Below are 22,763 nucleotides of genomic sequence, written 5' to 3' on the forward strand. Positions count from 1 at the left end.
CTGTTGTATCTTTGCTGGGCGCAAGCCTGGAGGCACAGTCCCCAGCCTTCAAAAACTAGTTGGTGAGTGACTGACTGAATGAGGGACCTATGCCAGACCAAACCACCTGTGGTTCCCTATCATGAACCTGTATTGAAGGTTCTTTACATCTCCCTACCCCAGTCGACTTTCTCAGCCATTCCTTCTCCTGTTCTTTCCACTCGGTACTAATTATTGTTCCTGGAAGGGTGACTATATAATTTATCATCCAAACCAGGACACTTTTGAAGGTGGAAGTGGACATTATCAGTAAGGACACCAGAATAACTGGAACCAGACTGGATAACCCAGACTGGATGGCCCCCTCATTATTGGTGCCTCATTCTCCCCACTAAGGATTCTGTGCTCCTCGAAGCAGGGATCTTTGACATGGAAAAGGTATTCAATACGTATGGACTGACATTAACGTATTGCAGTAGTGACTGTAGCGCCAGTGGAAGATGGCCCGAGGACTCTAGCAGGTATTTGTTAAGACCGAGGTGAGCTGGCACCATGTTCTGTTGCCCATTTCCCCAAATATAGTTGTCTTTGTACTTCAATCTAGCAAAATGACTAGGGGATGAGGACTTAACTGCCCTTGCAAGAGACCCGGAACACAGAGCCTCTGTGGCAATGCCGTCTGTACAGAATGAAAGAGACCAAGTGTTCTCCCTGCTACAACTGGGGGGCAGTGGGAAGTGAGAGTGACCCCATGGCAATCCTGCAGAGAGTTAGGAGGGTTTGGGGAATGCCCGTACCTGCTCAGGGGATGACACGGTGCCTAGTAGGTCTTCCTCCAGCTGCCGTTTCGCTTGGGTGTTTCCTGTCTGGCTTTTACTTACTGTGGATCCCCTGGAGGCAAGGGCGGGCATGTGCCAGGCAGGGAGTAGATCCTCAGCACCCTTCTGCTAGTTGCTTGAATTTTGATTGATTAGGAAGGTGTCACACTGAGAAGGAAAGCTCAGGGGATTCACGCCGTATGTCTGTGAGTTTGTGTGCGCCATGGCAAAGCGTGGGATTGACATAGGAGGTTCGGCCTCAGTGTTTTGGATAAGACTTGTAGGCATCTCATTGAACTCCTAGGTTAAAAGAGCACTTAATTTAATCACAGAAGGGTTTCATATAGGCCTCAGGTTTTGAGTATCTGCGACAGGGGAGGATGGCTCTACGCCCCATAGGAAAGCAGTGACAGAACCAAGCTCTCTCTCTGTACCTTGCACTATGGTCTTATGATATCACTACGGTAAAACGAGATTGGCCATTTGCAGATACTTACTGCTTTGTATTTAGTAGGGGAAAAATACACATCTGTAGCTATATTTCCTTTATTTTTTCTTTATAGGGCCGCACCTGCAGCATATAGAAGCTCCCAGGCTGGGGGGTCAAATCAGAGCTGCAGCCCGCCGCCTATGCCACAGTGCAGGGCAATGCCGGATCCTTAACCCACGGAGCGAGGCCAGGGTTTGAACCCACATCCTCATGGATACTAGTCGGGTTCCTTACCTCTGAACCACAAAGGGAATGCCTATATTTACTTTCTTTACATTTTTCCCCTACAGAGTAAAATACTATAAATCTGCTTTTCTGAGAATAACCAGGTTGTACTTCATTTTCTCTTTTTTTTTTTTACCTTTGTTTTAGGTAAGCCTTCCCAGTGATCCAAGCTGTGTTGAAGAAATCTTGCGGGTGAGTTGAAACCTTTATTTCTGTGCCTTTTAATAATGAAGCAACTTACCTGCCTAAGCTGTGTAAAGTACTGAGTCTTCTGTTTCCGGGAGTATCATGCTGGGGAACCCTTGCGTTCCATTCTGCTTACACGTCCTTTCTCATCTCTTACCTCATCTTCCCGCTCTCTCATCAAGCTAGTCTCCTGGTCTCACCAAGCTTCTGTCCCATTCTCGCATCCTTCTGGATCTTTCTTCGGCGGTCTCAATGGAGACTCCCCCCCCCCCATTCATGCATCCTCACTCTTGGCCCTTCTGCTCTGTGGGATCTCAAGTCAGCTTCACTGCTGCCTCCAGCTACACTGTTCATGGAACGTGGTGATGGAGATGGTGGCCCGTGATGAGGGGATGAGATGTGGGAGGGTGGAGGGGAGGAGCGGAGGAGCCACTTGAGAACCGTGGCAAGTACTGGGAAGTGTCACTGATGGGAGGGACTTGGCACATGAGACTGGCCTGGAGGTGGCACGGAGCTGCAAATGGTGGCAATGACCACTCCCAAAGGAGATGATTAAACACGGAAAGGAAAAACCAAAGCTACGGCAGAAAAACGTATCTCCTCTCTCTGGCTGTTGGCATCCCAAGGCGATATGGTGTATGAAGAGTAAGAGTTAGGGGAGTGAGTTCAAGTCCCGGCTCTACCATTCGTCACTTCGGCGGTTTAGACAGATCACTTCATCTTTCTGAGTTTCCCTTCCTTGTCTGTGAAAGAGGCAGTGATCCTGTCCGAACTCCCCGATAAGCTGCCAAGAAGTATATAAATGCTCACTATTGTGGTACATGCTCAGCATGGCGAGGAGAAAACCATGCAGGTTTTCCACTGGGGAAAGAAGATCGCTGTGCCAGTGAAAATTCTGCATCCCCTTTCCTCACCAAAGTCACCCCAACTCCCCAGACACTCCCCCTGGTCAGTGCCTTCTCAGCCATCCAGTGTTGGAAGCAAACTCTGTGAAAATGCAAAACAAAGGCGTAACAAAGAGCAGAAACACTTTCCCAGTGAGTTGACCAGCCATCTGATTCCCTGCTGTGAGGGTTCCTGCACCTCTTTCAGCCGAAGAACATTGTTATTGACTCTTAAAGAGAGGAGTCCAAGCCCTCTGATCTGAATTAGGGGTGTACTAGTGCTTTTGTAAGAGAAGAGCCCAGGAGCCCATCGGTCACCTCTCCCTGAGACCAGGGGTTGGGGTAGAGTGGAGGTGGGTCAGGTCCACCAGATACACTGAATACTTGTGAGGATGTTGGCCACCTTGCTTTTAAAGAAAAGCAACATGGAGTTCCAGTCGTGGTGCAGCAGAAAAGAATCCGACTAGGAACCATGAGGTTGCGGGTTCAATCCCTGGCCCTGCCCTGGAGGTTAAGGATCTGGTGTTGCTGTGAGCTGTGGTATAGGTCACAGATGCGGCTCCAATCCTGTGTTGCTGTGGCTGTGGTGTAGGCTGGCAGCTGTAGCTCCGATTCAACCCCTAGCCTGGGAACCTCCGTATGTGGTAGGTGCGGCCCTAAAAAGCAAAGAGAAAGAAAGAGAGAGAGAGAGAGAGAGAGAGAGAGAGAGAGAGAGAGAGAGAGAAAGGAAGGAAGGAAGGAAGGAAGAAAGAAAGAAAGAAAGAAAGAAAGAAAGAAAGAAAGAAAGAAAAGCAACAAATGGAGTTCCCTGGTGGCTATTCAGGTTAAGGATCTGGAGTTGTCACTGCTGTGGCTTGGGTCACTGCTGAGGTGTGGGTTCCATCGCTGGCCCTGGAACGTCCGAGTGCTTGCAGACGTGGCCATAAAATAACATAAAATTAAAATAAAAAGAAATAAAGTAAGGCAACAGTGAAAGAAACCCCTCCCTCTGGTCTCTACAGTAGTCTTGCTTTTCCAAGTGAGGTCGGTGGTCTTTTCGTAGCTCCCAAAGGAATGGCGGACCCATTTCAACATCACCATGTTGTCTGTAAGGGTTGGGATTCTCTACTTAAGAGCAGCCTGGCCCCGATGCCTAGGTGGCTCCCGCAGTGACTGAGCGAGGGGAGCAGGGTGGACACCTGGCGGAGGCTGGCAACTCCAGTCTGTGGAGGATCCACTTAGAGCAACAACAGAATGTCACTTAAACACGGGAAGAAAAGAAGTAGTTGCCTTAATAAGCTTCTAGATGATAGTACCCTTTGAGAAAGTAACAAAAGTCCTTCTGTCATTCTTGAAAGAGAATCCAGGGAAACGGCTTTTTTTGGTGAAGGGCTATAGATTGTATAGAATTCTGTTTTTTTTTTTTTTTTTTTTTTTTTTTCCTCAACAATAGCATTAATGAGTGGGCTTTCCTTTATTGAAGAATGACGTTTCCTTCCCCATGCTTGGAATAAAAATAAGCTTCAGAAATTTATGTCTCAGATTTTATGACTAATTCTTAAAGTTTTATGGCCCGCGTCACATGGCACAACAGGGTGCTTGCTGGGCATTTTTGTTCCTGTTTGTCTGAGGGCGCTGGGGCCCTGCAGACGGTTTCTCAGTCAGTGTGTTTGTCGCCTTGCTCCCCCGTCCGCCTCCTCCTTGGGGGGAGGGCACCTTCTTCCTTTCTCTCCTCCGCTCTCTGACCCCCTCGCAGAGGAAGGGAAGGGGGGCTACACAGAGTGAGGGGCCCTGGCCCAGGGGTAGGAAGAGCTGGCCTCCAGTTGCTCGTGACATTCCATCACTTCCGAGCCGTGTGGCTTTTCAATTTCCTCATCTGGAAAACGGGGGGTAATTCCACACCCTTCCACCCCGCCAGCCACCTGCCGTGAAGGGATCTGAAACGTGGACACACTGTTCGCATGTGGAACGCGGAGAGGGCTCAGGCTGTTGGCTCCCCCAACTTTTCCACTGCCCTGATTCCCCCCCCTTCCTTGCTCCACAGCCCGGCAGGCAAACCACTTCATCTCACGTTGGGACAGACTTCTTTTATTAACCAAGTACAACGCGACTGGCCCGTCCCCACTCTCAGCCCCTCAGTCCCCAGGCAATGGAAATACTTGTGCCTAATGCATTTTATTTTGGCCCCCTTTTCAAAACACTGTTCAAATTCAAACCAGTTGGCTCTCTTTGAAAGTTCCTCTCCCCGTTTCTCCCCTTCAGACCCCCTTTCCCACTTCTCTTTCCATGTGCTCCTGGTTCTCATTCTCTCCAGGAGCCCACCTTATCTGGTCTTGCAGGGCTGACCGGACCCCATACGGGGACCTCATTTCCCTCTAGCACGTGACTGCCTTTCAGAAGCCTTGAACCCCATTATCTTATTTTGATCACAGGAAACATGGTAGTCCCTTATTATTTCAGGAAATGGGGGCCCAGGGAGGTTATAAATGACCTGCAACCGAGGGTGAGGCTAGTATTTGGCAGAAGCAAAAGGAGAGTCTGGTCTTTGCTTTGCACTCCACCTACCTGTCAACCTCCCTGTCACAAAGCTACGGTGAGCATCTCTGGATTCCAAAAAAAAAAAAAAAAAAAAAAAAAAAAAGGCCTCAGATGCAGGTCCTAGGAATTCATTCTTTCTTCCTGCCACTCTGAATACTTTCCAATCTCATGGCAAATAATAAAATAACAGTAACAAATTACGGCTCCTAATAAAAAATGACAGTAATGAGTAACGTGCCACTTCCTGTATGCAGGCAGTCTGCAAGCATCTTATGTCATTTACTTTCCACAACAAAACTGAAAGATTATATCACACGTTACAGAACAGTGAAACCCGGAGAGGTGGAGTAATTTGCCCCCGGGGCAAACAGCCCTCTAACCACCCTCATGCTATCCATTCCTTCTCTTTTCTTGTCCTGTTGTTTAACCCGCATCCGTCCGTATTTCACAAGTTCCTGTCTGTTTCATGATTAACGTTGTAATGACTTCAACCAACAATTCCTTTCAGCTTCTGTAGTTTCCTTAATTTGTACAAATTCAGTGATGCCCAAATAATGCCACATAGCTTTTCCAACAAACCCGAATTCACCAGCCCACAACACCTTTCTGCCACCTGCCCTTCTCCCGCAAAAGAAGCTGTATAAATTTAGATGGCTTTACTCCTTGTCAAGGACATGATTGCTTATTATATATTTTACAAATCAGAAACTTAAAGCCAGCAACCTGCGTGGCGCAGCCCAGCCCGGGTATCCGTTTCCATCAGCATGCCATTTTCTCCTTAGCGCCAAGCTACCATCAAGTACAAACAGAAATGAAAAATAATAGCAACTCTGGCCCTAGTGATGGCGATCTGCAGTTACAATTTATCCATCGTATGAGGGATTCCTAAGCTGCTCATATGTAATAATATGGGCGGCAGCAGCGGCTTCTTTGCTGAGCTCCGTGGGGTTTTATGGGTCCTGGAGTAATCATTTCTGGAAGAGTTAAGCCAAGGAGAGCAGCACGCACTAAATGCTACTAGCTGAGGGTGGATGTTCGATGATTATTTGTTCTGCAGTAGTATGATTTATTTGTTCTTAACAAGAATTTACTTAAAACTATCAACAAACTATCAATTAAATCCTTTCTCGAGTCAAAAATGCAGAGAGAGCATATTCTCTTAGAGTTGACGCCGAACAGATTGTGTTTCCTAGCAAAGTACCTTCAGTAGTTGATAATTTCATAAGCAAACATCTGTATGGGTAATTCACTGTTTATGAAGGATGCTGAATTTGCTCGCTAGGATTTAGGGAACTTGATTTGATAAACTGTATCATCTTACGGATCTCTCTCTGCCATATGGATCAGGTTTGTAAACACCGACACGGGCACCTCTTTTTGATTACAGCATGATCTGTGTTTACAGCCTTCTAAATTATGGCAATTCTGCTTATTAGGTCTGTGTTTAAGTGCACGATTTTAGCGTGGAAAGAACCTACCAAATAATTACAGGACGACCATGTACAGTACTTGCTATTTTTTACTTTTAAAAGGGCAACAAATGAAAAAGCCCATCTCAAGAGTGAGAAAAAAAAAATGAATCGGCGAGTGAAATTGGTCAGACAATTACATCTGAAAGGCAATTTGATTATATTATCATAACTATGCGGCATAATCAAGCACCTTTCAGTAGAATTTCTTTGATAAATTTAACCAATAATTAGGCAATTGATTTTATATCCTGTCAAATTAATGTATAAATAATGTTCAAATTGGAATCATGCAAACGATTTTCTATACAGCCGTCTTAAATACTAATCCTTCCGGAATGATTCATAAAGCATCTCTCCTATTCTGGTGTGGACTTTCAAAATTATAGTTTCTTGAAATAGAAAGATAGTGTTCCATCCAAGAAAGACAACAATTGCTAAATATAATTTAGATTATAATTAATGTTACCATTGATGGAGTCAAATAAACGAACTAGCTCTTACCTAATGACCTTGGGAAATATGTAAATTTGTCAGCAGGTGAAAATGCCCTTGACTGGGTAAATTATGTGGAGTATCACCTTTTCTGAAGCTAATTCAAAGCACTAATGGACTTAATACATAGCAGGCATGTGTGAGGTGAGCTATTCATGGAACCAAATTAGCCCATAAGAGATATTACCCATTATTTGCCTCCCAGTAATCATTTTCTCTTTTCTCAAACACAAACCAACCCAGAAGAAAGATGCTAAATTTAATTATAACAACTATTATGTGCGCGATGTAGGTAAGCCATCCAGTGTGCTTCCAAATGCACTCAGAGCCTGTCAAGCAGTTTAAATATTTTCATGTGGAATCTGGAGGTTTGCAGCGAGTGTAAGATGTGAATTTTAAATGATTATCCAGACGTCATTGGGTAAATGAGTAACGTGAGTAACGAGGTGACTGGACAAGTGAATCATGGGAACCTGTCAAAGCCGGGACATGTCAGGGAAGAGATGATGTCAAATACCAGTAACTTAGCAACTCAGCATTTAGCTGTCCAGGGAGTGAGCAGGAGTCGCCCCTTTAAAATAGCTGAGTAAATATACGAGTCCCTACATATCGTAGACGTGCTGTAAAAATAAGTCTGTTTTCTGTCAACCTGTTTCTTTTTGTGAATATGGTGATTTATTATTTTCTCTTGAATTGAATGAAAGCAGGTGAGAATTTCAGCCGCGTGTAGAATTTACACCTGCTTTCTGTATCTTGGATGTGCAAGGCGGGTAATGAAACAATGTGTTAGTTTGCCAAAAAGCAGTCTAGGCTTATCTGAAAGAAGTAATTGCTTCCAACTGTTGTTTAAAAACCAGTCCTTTTGTCCTAGCTGTGCCAGTGGGATTAGGTTGGGGGAAAAAAATTGTGATGCAAGGAGGTTTACCATTCCATTTGCAGCTGTGTAAAGGTAAAACCAGTGTCTCTGGAACGTGCATGGAGAAGGTAACCTCTCAGAATCGCCTTGGTGGGCATCTTCCAGTTTCGAAATGAAAGAATAAAGCAAAGCTTGCCCCATCACTTGTTAATAACCAAAAGCATCATGGAGAACGAGAAAAAGAAACGCAAATTCCATCATCGCCCTAACCAGAAGACATCCGGAAGCCTAAATACTATTTTGTAAAGATCGAACAGAGATGAATCCAAAAAAAGATTCTCATGGTCTTAGATCTGGGGCATAGATGATGAAGCACTGATTTTCAGCGTAAGAGGCACACCAGGAAAGGCCGCCGCAGTGATAGTGTAGTGATGGGAATGCGTGTGAAGATTTGTGATGGGAGTGTCCCTGGACCAACTCTGAAACACACGTATCTTGAGAAGTAGGAAAAGCAGAATTAAATGAGAACTTACATAACTAATCCACATTTGTGGAAAGTACTGTGGTGCTAAAGCAAGGTAGAAGAGTGAGATGCTGCTTTGAGAGCAGCCTAGAGGGCTGATGTTTCTTGATAATGGAGACGTAAACGCCGAAGCACTGGGTCACACACTCTGGGTGGGTCTTTTTTTTCTTTTTAGGGCCGCATCCATGGCACATGGAAGCTCCCAGGCTAGGGGTCAAATTGGAGCTGCAGCTACCAGCCTACGCCACAGCCACAGCAATGCCAGATCCTTAACCCACTGAGTGAGGCCGGGGGTTGAACCTGCATCCTCATGGATACTAGTCGGGTTTGTTTCCACTGAGCCACAGTGAGAACTCCCACACCCTGGTGTTTGAAGAGAAGAGAATTCCTGCTAGTCTGATATTAAGCCACAGCCCCCATTGCCATAAACACATCCACGAACAACTGATCCAAGAAGAATGCTTGTTCCTAAAAAATTAATAATAATCGAAAAGGAAATCACTGCATGAGCTATGCAAACATTTTTTAAAGTGGCATATGGAAAAATGTGGCAGAAAAAAAAAGGGTTACTGGAGAACAAATTGAAGCTACGACCAACACAGTGGCATGGATTGTTAAAAAATGAAGTGATTTTATCTAAAAAACAAGAGCCAAAGCAGTGATACAAGAGCTTAAAGACACTATTTTAAAAGTAGATAAAGAGCTGCAATGTAATGGATTAGGAACAGAAAATCATTAGAATTAGCACATTTAGAATATATTTTTTCCTAAATAAAGGAGTAACAGCAATTAAATAGATAATTCGTTAGTTATCCTCATCAAGAAAAAAACGGCAGGAGCTCAGGGGTTAAAGAACCTGACTAGTATCCATGAGGATGCGAGAAAAGTATGGCAAAAGCACAAATACATAAAACAAGGAATGATAAAGAGAAATAACTTCTCAGACACACAAGATTAAGTAATCATGAATGGCAATTTGCTTATCTCTGTACAAATAAATATAGGTGTCTAGATGAGATGGACGATTTTTCTAGTGAAATATAATTGACTGAAACTGACTTCAGAATAAAGAAAACCTAGACTTATCATCATCAATGAAATGGAGACTGGTCCCATCCATTATTGAAATCATCACTCCCAGATGGCGTTTTATAGGGAAATTCTACCAAACCATTAAGTTATAATATAGCTCAACTGTTTCAGAACATAACAATAAGAAGGAGTTCCCATTGTGGTGCAGTAGAAACAAATCCAACTAGGATCCATGAGGATGCCAGTTCGATCCCTGGCCTCGCTCAGTGGATTAAGGTTCTGCTATTGCCATGAGCTGTGGTGTAGGTTGCAGAAGCAGCTTGGATCCCGAGTTGCTATGGCTGTGGTGTAGGCCGGCAGCTGAAAGCTCCGATTTAACCCTTAGCTTGGGAACTTCCATATGCAGTGGGTGTGGCCCTAAAAAGCTAAGAAAAAAAACAAAACAAAACAAAAAAACAAGAAGAAATATATTTGCAAAGTATTTTTTTAAGAAAAACTGAATTAGTGTGTAATCCTGATACCAAAATCTGACAAAAAACAGCATATAAAAAAAGAAAATTACAAAATAATATCACTTGTGACTATTGCTGCACGTTTCCTTAATGAAGTACTAACAAACAGAATCAGATAGTATTTTAAAGGATATGCACCATGACCTAGTGGGTTTTCTTCCAGGAATATAAAGCTGGTTCAATATTAAAAAAAATCCATTAATATAATGCCTTTTATGAATAGTCAAGGAAAGAAAAACCTCATGATCACCTTTGTAAATGCTAACAGATGCTTGACAAAATTCAATACTTACTCTTGATATAACAGGAAGAGATGGAAATGTCCTTAATGTGATCAAATATATCCATCTCAGCCCAAAAGCTAGTGTCACATTTCACAGAGAAGCTCTAGAGATCTTCCCATTATAGTTAAGAAAAAGACTATATATTCTTTATCATCCTTGCTGTTTAATATTGTTCTGGCGGTTAGCCAAGGCAATTAAACAAACTAAAGAAATAAGAGGTATTAAAAAGGGGAGAGAATGTGTAAAATGATTATTTGTAGATTATATATATATATTGTTTTCCAGAAAACCCCAAGAGAATTAACCAGAACATTTATTATGAACAATATAATTCAGCAAAGTTTCAGTATACAAAATAAGTATACAGACACTGTCTTCATGTGTAAAGCAATGAACTATAAGATATAATGGGCAAAGAAGACTCCATTTAAATCTTATGTAGTCATTTCTAAGAACTGAGCCAGAGCTGTATGAACACACTAAGTCACTATGAGAAATATCAAAGAATATTAAACAAATGGAAAGGCATACCATTCTGAGACAGGAAAATGATATTACAAACATTTCTGTTCTCCCTAAGTTGATCTTGGGTCCTTAGCTCACCCCATACAACAATGTTATTACCAGAGGTATTAAAAACTTTTAAAAACACACAAAATATTAGAAGTAAATATAGGAGAATGTTTGTATTTTTCGTTTCCAGCCTGTCTCCTGAGAAGCTGGCAGGAGTAGGAGACAGTCGGGAAAGGTCAGAGACTTGAGGACATCAGAGAAGGTTTGAAATGGTCATTGGAAGGGAGAAAGGGGGCTGTAAGGAATATAGTGCTTAGCTCATGACCCAGAGACCACTGATTAATGGGTCAAGGGCAGCCTGGAGGCCTCAGAGAGCTTGAATAAATTGCCCCAGATTACTTAACCATACAGTTACCAAGCAGATAAAACATGATTGGAACTCAGGTTGGTCTGAATTGAATGTACACAGTAATAATATCAAACAGTTACATGGCAGTTTTTGGTACCAGGCACTGTTCTAAAGATTTCACGTATAGGAGCTCAGAGAATTATCATACCAGTGCCAGGAAGCAAATACTGTTATCACCCCCCTGATAGAGATAATGAAATGGAAGTACTTTGAACTTAAATGACTTTCCAAGTTCAACAGCTAATCAGTGGCACAGCCAATAGCTTAGCCCGGGCAGTCTGGCTCCAGAATCCATGCTGGTAACCATTATGCATTCTGCCTTTCACCATGAAGATATAGGGCTGAGAGTGTGGGTTTTAAAATGATTATTACAGAGCTCAGACCCTGACGCAGTGGACAACAATGGAGGTAGGCGAGATTGCTAATAGTGCCGTGAGTTGGAATCAGGAAACAGCTTACCAGATGGGCTAAATCTAATAAAACGAAGTTTCATAGGAGTATAACTGTATGGTAATTCACTGGAGTCCACCATCAATGTTTAGCATAGACAAGAAAAGATTTTGCAGTAACATATATTACTGCCCCCAAATATATTAATAGAAGACAAGTATCTAGAGCAGGGCTTTTCCTGTAAAGGGCCAGATTATAAATATATTTGGCCTTTTAGACCATATGCTCTCAGTCTCAACTAGTCAACTCTGTTGTTTGAGCATGAAGATGTCCATTAACAACATGTGAAAGAATGCTTGTGACTGTGTTCCAATAAAACTTTATTGACAGGAGTTCTGCTTGTGGATCAGCAGGTTAAGAACCTGACTAGCATCCATGAGGATGCAGGTTCGATCCTTGGCCCTGCTCACTGGGCTAAGGATATGGCATTGCTGTGAGCTGCGGCATAGGTCCCAGACGCGGCTTGGATCCCACGTTGCTGTGGCTGTGGCGTAGGCCGGCAGCTGCATCTCTGATTCAACCCCTAGCCTGGAACTTCCATGTGCCGCAGGTGCAGCCCCAAAGTAAATAAATAAAAAATAAAATTTTATTGACAAAAAAACAGGCAGTGGGCCAGATTTGGCCTATAAGAGGTATTCGGCTGACCCCTGATCTGAAACACCTGGAAATAAGAAAGGGCTCCATCCCCTCTGTCCTGTGCTACTTAGACCACCCTGGGCCTGTGGTATTGATTTCTGGCCAGCACGTTAGGAAAAAATTACATTCAGTAAAATGTACCGTTTCTGTTTTAGCTACCATCCTTTGAGTTATAGCATATGCACGGTTTCCTGTAGCACCACCCTTAACAGAATATAAAACGATTCCAATATCCCAAAGATTTTCCTTGTACAAAGAAAAAAAAAAAAAAAGATTTCCCTTGTGCTACCCTTTTGCTGTCGCTCTCCTCTCCACCCCCAACTTCTAGCAACCACTGATCTGTTCACTATCCCTACAGCGTGGCCTTTTCCAGAGTGTGATATAAACGGAATCATACTGTGTGTCATCTTTCCAGAGTGAGTCTTTCACTCAACACAGGACTTTGAAATTCGTTCAGGTTGTTGCATGCAGCAGTAGTCCATTATTTTCTGAGTAAGCATCCATCACACGGGTATACCACAGTTTCTTTGTCCACTCATCCAACGAAGACTGTTTGGATGGTTTCTAGCGTTTTGTGATTATTAATAATATTGCTGTTAATGATCATGTACAGACTTTTGTATGAACATTGTTTTCACTTATCTTGCGTATATACCTAGGCGTGGGACAGCTGGGTCAAGTGTATGTTTAATGTTATAAAACAGTACTGAATTGTTTTCCAGAGCGGCTGTATATATGATACTCGGTTGTTCACATCCTTTCTCGCCCTTGATTTTATTGTTACTTTTATCTAAGCCTTTCTAGTATGTGTATAGTGTGTATCATGGTGGTTTCTAAATGCACTTCACAAATGGCAAATGATAGTGAGTGCCTTTGCAAGTGCTCATATTGTATATTTTCTTTGCTAAGGTATCCATTCAAATCTTTTGCCCATTTTTAAAAATTTATGTTTATCTTGGTAACACTGGTTTGTAACACTGTATGTTTCATGTGTGCCATATTATATTTCTACTTCTGTCTACACAACAGTGTGCTTACTACCAAATATTTCATTTCCATTGGTCAACATACTATCGATCCCCTTACCTGTTTTGCCATCCCCATGCCCTGCCTCTTCCCCTCTGGTAACCACTACTCTATTCTCTGTATCTATCTAGTTGTTTGGGGTTTGGTTGTATTTTTTTTTCCATTTATTTTATTTTTTGTTTTTTATATTCCACCTGAGTGAAATCATATGATATTTATCTTTCTCCATCTGACTTGTTTCACTGAGCAAAATGCCCTCAAGGTCCGTCCATGTTGTGGCAGATGATGAGATTTCATCTTTTTATGGCCAAGTGTATATATATCTTCTTTACCCATGACACTTAGGTTGCTTCCATGTCTTGGCTATTGTAAATAATGCTGCAGTGAACGTTGGGGTGCATGTATCTTTTCAAATTAGTGTTTTCATATTCCTTGGATAAATACCCAGAAGTGGGGTTGCTGGATCATACGTAGTTCTCTTCTTCATTTTTGAGGAATCTCCATACTATTTTCCATAGTGGCTGCACTAATTTACATTCCCATCAATAGCACATAAGAGGTTCCTCTTCTCTACATCCTCACCAACACCTGCTAGTTCTTGCCTTTTTGATATTAGCTGTTCTCATAGGCATCAGGTGATATCTCACTATGATTTTGATTTGCATTTCCCTAATAATTAGTGATGTTGATCATCTTTTCAAGTGCCTGTTGGCCATCTGTATATCTTCTTTGGAAAAATGTCTGTTCACCTCCTCTACCCATTTTTAATCAGGTTGTTTGTTTTGTTGTTGAGTTACATGAATTCTTTATATATTTTGGATATTGACCCCTTTTCAAGATATATGATTTTCAGATGTCTTCTTGCATTTGATAGGTTGTCTTGACATTTTGTTGGTTGGGCAGAAGCTTTTTAGTTTGATGTAGTCCCACTAGTTTATTTTTGCTTTAAGTTTCTTTGCTCTAAGGAGACATGTCCAGAAAGATATTTCTTTTACCTTTGAAATTTATTTTTTCATTTATAATGATTTTTATTTTTTTCCATTATAGCTGGTTTAGCAATCAGACAAACAAAAGAAATAAAAGGTATCCAAACTGGAAGATAATTAAGAGGTAAAATTGTCTCTGTATGCAGATGACATGATACTGTATATAGAAAACCCTAAGGACTCAACCCCAGAACTGCTTTTAACTGATACAGCAAATTCAGCAAAGTAGCAGGATATAAGATTAACATTCAGAAATTAGTCTCATTTCTGTATACTGACAATGAAATATCAGAAAGATATTTCTAAGACCAGTGTCAAGAGTGTACTGCCTGTGTTTTCTCATAGGAGTTTAATGGTTTCAGTTCTTACATTCAAGTCTTTAATCCATTTTGAGTTGATTTCTATGTTTGATGACTCTTTCTATGTATGTCTAGTTTCTTTTCTTTTCTTTTTTTTTTTTGCATGTGGCTATCCAGTTTTCTCAACACATTTTATTGACGAGACTAGCCTTTTCCCATTGTATGTTCTTTACTCCTTTGCTGTAAGTTAATTATCCATATATATGTGTGTTTATTTCTGGGCTCTCGGTTCTGTTCCATTGATGTATGTATCTGTTTTTCTACTAGTACCGTGCAGTTTTGATTGCTGTAGTTTTTTCTTTTATTTTTAAAGTTGATTATTAAAGTATAGTTTATATACAACATTGTGCCAATTTCTGCTGTACAGCATAGTGACCCAGTCAAACATATATGTGTGTGTGCGTACACACATTCTTTTTCTCATATTATCCTCCATCATGTCCTATCCCAAAAGATTGGATATAGTTCCCTGTGCTATACAGTAGGACCTCATTGCTTATCCATTCTAAATGTCCTGGTTTGCATCTACCGACCCCAAACTCCCAGTCCATCCCACTCCCTCCCCCACCTTTGGCACCCACAAGTCTGTTCTCTATGTCTGTGAGTCTGTTTCTGTTTCGTATATAGGTTCATTTGTGCAATATTTTAGATTCCAGATAAAAGTGATAGCATAAGGTATTTGTCTTTCTCTTTCTGACTTACTTCACTTGGTATGAGAATCTCTAGTTGCATCCATATTGCTGCAAATGCCACCATTTCGTTCTTTTTTATGGCTGAGTATTATTCCATTGTATATATGTACCACAACTTCCTAATCCATTAATCTGTTGATGGATATTTAGGTTGTTTCCATGTCTTGCCTATTGTGAATAGTGCTGCAATGAACATGGGGTGTATGTATCTTTTTGAATCATAGTTTTGTCTGGATATATGCCCAGAAGTGGGATTGCTGCATCATGTGGTAGTTCTGAGGGCTTAATCTCCAAAATATACAAACAACTCAACAACAAAAAAACAAAGAACCAATCAAAATATGCATATCCAAAGAAAACAAGGATAGCCAGTAGGCACATGAAAAGTTACTCAGCATCACTAAACCACAAAGAGGTACCACCTCACACTGGTCAAAATAGCCATCATTAACAAGTCCACAAATACTGGAGAGGGTGTGGAGAAGAGGGAACCCTCCTACACTGTTGGTGGGAACAGAAATTGGTATAACCACTATGGAAAACAGTATGATAACTGTAATTTCGCAGTGTGGTTTGAAATCAGGGAGTCTGATACCTCCAGCTTTGCTTTATTTTTATCCACATTGCCAATTTTGGCTATTTGAGATCTGTTGTGATTCCATATACATTTTTAAAAGTTTTGTTCTATATCTGTGAAAAATGTCATTGGGATTTTGAAAAAGATTGCATTGGATCTATAGATTGCTTTAAGTAATATGTAAATTTTAACAATGTTAATCCTTTCAGTCCATGAGATGGAATTCCTTTCCATTTATTTGTGTCATCTTCATTTTTTTTTTTTGTCTTTTGTCTTTTGAGGGCCGCACGTGTGGCATGTGGAGGTTCCCAGGCTAGGGGTCTAATTGGAGCTGTTGCTGCTGGCCTACGCCACAGCCACAGCAACACGGGATCCGAGCCGTGTCTGCGACCTACACCACAGCTCACGGCAATGCCGGATTCTTAACCCACTGAGCAAGGCCAGGGACTGAACCCACAACCTCATGGTTCCTAGTCGGAATTGTTTCTCTTGCGCCACAACAGTAACTCCATGTCTCCTTCATTTTCATTCATCAATGTCTTCTAATTTTCAGTGTACAATTTTTTCACTTCCTTGGTTAAATTTATTCCTAGATATTTTATTCTTTTTTGCTGTGATTATAAATGAGATGGTTTTCCTTAATTTCTCTTTCTACTAGCTCATTGTTAGCATATAGAAATGCAGCAGATTTTCGTATGTTGATTTTGTACTATCAAACTACTGTATTCATTTACTCTTTCTAATAGATTGTTGGTGGAGTATTAAGGATTTTCTGTATATAAAAATGTGTCACTCACAAATAATGACAGTTTTACTTCTTCCTTTCCAATTTGAATGCCTTTTATTTCTTTTTCTTACCTAATTGCTCTGGCTAGGACTTCCAAAGCTATGTTGAATAACAGTGGCCAGAGTGAGCACGCTGGTCTTTTTCCTGATTTTAGAGAGATAGCTTTCGGTTTTCCACCATTGAGTAGGATGTTTGTTGTGGGTTTTGTCATATATGTCCTTTATTATGTTGAGGTACATTCATTCTATACCCATTTTATTGAGATAATTTTTATCATAAATATGTGTTGAATCTGATTAAATGCTTTTTCTGGATCTACTAAGATAATCAAATGTTTTTCATCCTTCATTTTGTTAATGTGGGAATCACATTGATTTATTTATGGATGTTGAACCATCCTTGCATCCCTAAAATAAATCCCACTTGATTATGGCATAGGATCCTTTTAATGTATTGTTGGATTCAATTTGCTAATATTTTATTGAGGATTTTTACATCCACCAGCGATATTTGCCTGTAATTTTATTTTGTGTGTGTGTGTGTGTGTGTGTGTGTGTGTGTCTGTGATATTTATCTGGTTTTGGCATCAAGGTAATTTTTGACCCCAAATTCTTTGAACTATCTGGTCCTGGACCTTTGTTTTTTGAGAAGTTTTTCATTACTGTTGCCATATAGCTGATCATAATATTCCTTTATAATCCTTTGTGTTTCTGTGGTATCTATTGTTATTTCTCCTCCTTTGTTTCTGATTTTTTTGAAAGAACTAGCTCTTAGTTTCATTGATCTTTTCTACTGTCTTTTTAGCCTTCATTTTATTTCTACTCTGACTCTTATTATTCCCTTCCTACTGATAGTGGCTCATTTGTTCTTTTTTTAATTCCTTTCTTCTTGTAGTTGATTTGTAGTGTTATACCATTGTGATCAGAAAAGATGCTTGATATGATTTTGATCTTATTAAACGTATTGAGACCCTGTTTTGTGTCTCAACATACAGTCTATACTTGAGAAAGTTGCATGTGCACTTAAGAAGAATGTGTATTCTGCTGCACTTGGATGGAATTTTCTGTACAAAGTTTTCAAATCCCTCTGGTCTGTTCCATTTATAGCCTCTGTTTCCTTGTTGATCTAGCCATTGATGTAAGTGGGGTGTTAACATTCCCAACTATTACTGTGTTGCTGTCAATTTTTCTCTTTAGGTCTGTTAATAATTGCTTTATATATTTTGGTGCACCTATGCTAGGTGCATGTATATTAATCACTGTTATGTCTTCTTAATGAACTGTCCACTTTATCATTACATAGTGTCCATCTTTGTCTGTTGTTACTTTTTTTGGCTTTAAGTCTGTTTTGTCTGATATGAGTATAACTACATCTACTTTCTTTTGGCTTCCATTTGTTTGGATGTCATCTTCTGTCCTTTCACTTTGAGCATGTGTTTGTCTTTACAACTGAGGTGAGTCTCTTAGAGGCTGCATATAGCCACTCTGTGTCTTTTGATTGGTGAATTTAATTCATTGACCTTCAGTCTGATGAATGATTGATAAAGACTTAGTACTGCCATTTTATCTTTTTTATCTTTTGTTTCCTGGTTGCTCTGTATGTCCATTGCTTCATCTTCCTTGTGTTTTTGTCTGCCATTTTAGTTTAGTGGTTTTCTATGACGTTTTTATCAATTTCCTCTTTATTTATGCTTCATGTCTCTGCTCTACATTTATGTAGTATTGTGTTGTATCTATAGATGGGAAGAATTAACATCTTTACCTTGTTGTGTCTTTTAATTCATGATGTGGTATTCCTCCCCATTTATTTAGGTTGGCTGCTCTGTTTTTAGAGGGACATTGATAGTCTATCATTCCCATTTGTGGAATATATACTATGGGGGGAATCCAAATCCCGAAAAAAACTATATGAACATCATTACAACATTATTCATAACAGCGAAAAGATGCTATTGTATATCCAACAATAGGAGAATAGTTAAGCCAATTGTGAGTTATACACTCAGAAAAATAATTGACCTTTAAAAAGATGGCTTTGAGAATGATATAGAAACATGGGGAAAATTATGACATAATGTTGGATGAAATAACCCAAGTCTAACATTTTAGGTGCTTAATTTTTGTAGTTATATAAAAATATGACTAAAAGAAACTAAATGAAAATACTCTGAAATAATAGTTCGTATTGTGTAAGTGTGACAGGATTAGGGGTAAGTTTTTTTCTTTTGTACATTTTCTCAATTTCTGTAATTTACATTACTTTCATAAATAAATTTTTAAGAGGGATACTGCTGAACTGAAATATATTTAACAAAGAGTAAGCAAGTGGCTGGAAAGATACACTAACCAGAAGAAAATTGAACTAGAAGAGGAAGCAGGCCACAGCCGCCTGAGGGGCTTACCATGTGGAAGTGAGGCTCAGAGGCCAGATTTAGGCTAGCAAGCTTCACATGGTAGAACCCACAAGGGGCAGTTACAGGGAAATAAGTATTTGACAATCAAAGGAAAAAAGTTCTAGGGAGACATCATGATTAAGGAATTAGAGCTTAGCTCTTCTCACCAGCTGAACATTCCTCTTAACTATTCTGGATGCCATTTGCAAAACCAGGATACTACTGCCTAATTTTCAGGATGAGTGGGAGGGTTGAATGAGGTGATGTATGAAGCCCATAGAATTGTGCTTAGAACACTCAATGTTAGCTCCTCCCTCTCTCCTCTGATATAACTGCTGGATCTGAGGACTGAAGGTAGGTGAGGTCTCTGTCACCAAAAGTATTCAAGCAGAGATACTGTGCTTCCCCAGTGCCTAGAGGATAAACTTCAAGATTCTTATCTTGGCAGTCAAGGCCCTTGCTTTATGCCATCATTCATGCCTACCTCATCTCTTGCCTCTTTTCCCAACCATGTGCCCTTTTCTCCATCCTCCACAGACTTCTTTCCTTTCCTCAAATATGCCATCCTCCTACCATTATCTCCATGGCCTCTGTGTGTTGTCCCCTCCCTCTGCCTGGAACCCCATCCACTCTTGTCTGCCTGGTGACCTCTTACTCACCAGAGCCAACACAAAGATCACTTCTCTGAAGCTCTAACACTATCCAAATGACATGAATGTCTTTCTCCTTCTTGTGGGCACCCTCAGCACGTTTTATACGTCTACACTTGTCACCTTTGTGTGTTGGGAGAGCTGCTTCTCATGGCATAATGTGAGGTCCCTTAGGCTAGAGTCTGTGTCAGATTTATCTCTCTGCCCCTTTGCCTTATCCCAGGATCCCCCCTGGCACACAAACACATGCACATGAAGGTAACAGGTGTAGATGTATAAAAAGTGCATAGACTAGGTGCACTGTGGCTGTTGAGTGACTTAAGCTTGTAGAAGAATGGTTACAGAAAATCGCCTCATAATGTTATTTCCACCCACCTATGATTAAATAAATATTTGATTTTCCATGAAGATATTGTAAGTTAATAAGCAGATAATAGTGTTTAATAAGTAGAATATTTATACAAATATTACAAATTATAATGACTCCATTTCTTATTTCTCCTAATGATATATTTAGCACTACTTTTTCTGCTAAGTTTTTCCATAACCAATTATTATTTAATACCATCGCCCGAGCCTATTTTTACTATTGTTCCTCAAAGTACAATCATGTTGGTATTATCACTTTAAACAAGGCATTGATGAAAGGCCAAGGTAAGGCCCCCTATGCTCCTATAGTCAGAGAAAGGAGAGATGATACGAATATCTCAAATAATGTGGAAGGGGCTGATTTGATACCATTCACTATGCTTATTATTATTGTGGTTACAAAAAAGAAGCTTCCATAAGATGTGTTCTTCCCTCCAAAGTGAGTTTTCCAGACCATTTTGCTACTGGAAACCTGTACGTTGTCTCCACTAAACACTCTCAGCCTCAAAGCAAAGGTTGTGTCTTAACAGAACATTTCTCCAAAGTCCTCCCTTCCTGGGATGAATAGGCTAACATGAACAGACTTATCCTGGCAATATGTTAATTAGAAATTGCTGAGGAGTTCTCACTGTGGTGCAAAGGGATCAGTGGCATCTTGGAGCGCTGGGGCCCAGGTTCGATCCCTGGCCCGGCACAGTGGGTTAAGGATCTGGCATTGCTGCAACTCCAGCTTAGGTCATGTCTATGACTAGGATCTTATCCCTGGCCTGGGAACTCCATACGCCACAGGGCAGCCAAAAAAAGACAGACAGGAAGGAAGGAAGGAAGAAATTGTGAAATCACAAAATAAGGAACTAAGGTCCATGTAAAACCAAGGCAGATGGAAGCATCGTGGCTGTCTGGGCCTCTGATCATTTGCTTCTAACTTCTTGGGAACGTGAGGAAGCTTGATAAGCTTGTCCACCCTCAAACTTTGCAGCTTCTTTCTGCTCTTTAATCCAGGGCTCCTCATCACAGCCTCACATACCCAGTACCTATGATACCAAAGTGAAGAGTGGTCTCATATGGAGGCTCCCCCCTGATGTCAGAGTCTGGTCTGTGTTACAGAGTAAAGACCATACCGCACCAGTGGCAGTGACACTGGACTGGGCATCAAGAGACTTCAAAGCTGGTCCTGACCCTTCTACAACCTTATTTTATGACCCTAAGCAAGTCTTTTAATCATTACGTGCTCCATGGCCTCATATGTAAAGTTGAAATGTTGACTATTTTGAGCTGTTCAATACAGTAACAATAGCCACATGTGGCTGGTTATTTACTTATTTATTTATTTATTTATTTATTTATGGTCTTTTTAGGGCCACACCCACAGCATATGGAAGTTCCCAGGCTAGGGATCGAATTGGAGCTGCAGCTGCTATCTATGCCACAGCCACAGCAATGCAGGATCCGAGCCATGTCTGTGACCTATACCACAGCTCACAGCAATGCTGGATCCTTAACCCACTGAGCGAGGCCAGGGATTGAACCCACGTCTTCATGGATACTAGCTGGGTTCGTTACCGCTGATCCACAACAGGAACTCCTGGCTATTTAAATTTAACAAAATTTTAATAAAAGTTTAATTTCTCAGCCCATTAAGCATATTTTAAGTGCCCAGTGGCCACCTGTGGCCAGTGGCTATCACTGGACAGTACAAAATGCAATATTTACATCATTGCACAAAGTTCTAGCGAACAGAAATGCCCCTGGATTATCTCTTAATATCCCGCTGTAGGTCGTCATTCTGAATCTTATCATTAAATAAAACCAAGTCGAGGTTTACTTTTTGGCTATGTACTCTTGACCATGTTTTGAGTGTATCTGAAGAATTTAGTTGCAACCTGAGGCTTATGTAGAGTTTATTGGTCAAATGCTACTCTAGTTCTGAGCAGTTCCCCTACTATAGAAAAAAGAACCAAAAGTCAGGCCAAGCAGATAGAAAGAGATAAAGCAAATGTTCCTGCAAAAGAGAGATGAGAGAAATATAAGATATATATGCCTGGTTTGATGGACAGTGCAGGGAGGTACCCACCCCCAATCCAGGCCTTGGGCCAGTTCCTTTCCCTTCGTTCAATGGAAGCGACAGTGCCTTCAACTCCAGGCTCTGGGAAGGAGAGGGCACAGGAGACTTTGAAAGGGCTCTCCCAGAAAAACAGAACCTGATTCACATTCACTCGCTCTGTTTCATGCTCCCTTCCCTACCCTCTCCAGCTTGTCCATCTCTTGCCATATTCACCTAACGTATATCATGAGAGGAAGGACCACAAGCAGCACTTGGACAGCTCCAGAGTCTGTAGATGACCCATAGTTGATAGCAGAAGTTGCTCACCCGCGCCTTGATGGACTGCTGTTAAAGGGACCCTTGATCTGGATGATTAACCTTAAAATGGTCCAAGTCCTGTGAACAGCCATTCATGGGAGTGTATTTTGGTGACAAGGTACATGAATAAAAGCAGGTTCCTTAGAAACGGACTTCTTTCTTTTTGCCATCCAGGTTGTGTGACCCCCACACATGACAATGAATTGAGAAAGTGGCCTGAGGAAGGGCAGTGGTTTCAAAATCATTACGAGGTAGCTCCTCAAACCACCCAGCTATGGTTGGCAT

At 41.0% G+C, this 22,763-nt stretch overlaps 1 protein-coding gene across 11 annotated transcripts in view; it reads left to right on the forward strand.

The window, feature by feature from the left end:
- Positions 1-22,763, forward strand: part of AFF2 (AF4/FMR2 family member 2) — a 486,016-nt gene that overhangs the window by 291,459 nt on the left and 171,794 nt on the right. For all 11 annotated transcript variants that reach the window (XM_013984014.2, XM_013984028.2, XM_013984035.2 and 8 more), the window contains exon 4: positions 1,660-1,704. In XM_013984014.2, the coding sequence (XP_013839468.1) occupies positions 1,660-1,704 (45 nt within the window). The remainder of the gene's footprint in view (positions 1-1,659; positions 1,705-22,763) is intronic.

Source organism: Sus scrofa, chromosome X, assembly GCF_000003025.6.
Source record: "Sus scrofa isolate TJ Tabasco breed Duroc chromosome X, Sscrofa11.1, whole genome shotgun sequence".
Taxonomy (NCBI): domain Eukaryota; kingdom Metazoa; phylum Chordata; class Mammalia; order Artiodactyla; family Suidae; genus Sus; species Sus scrofa.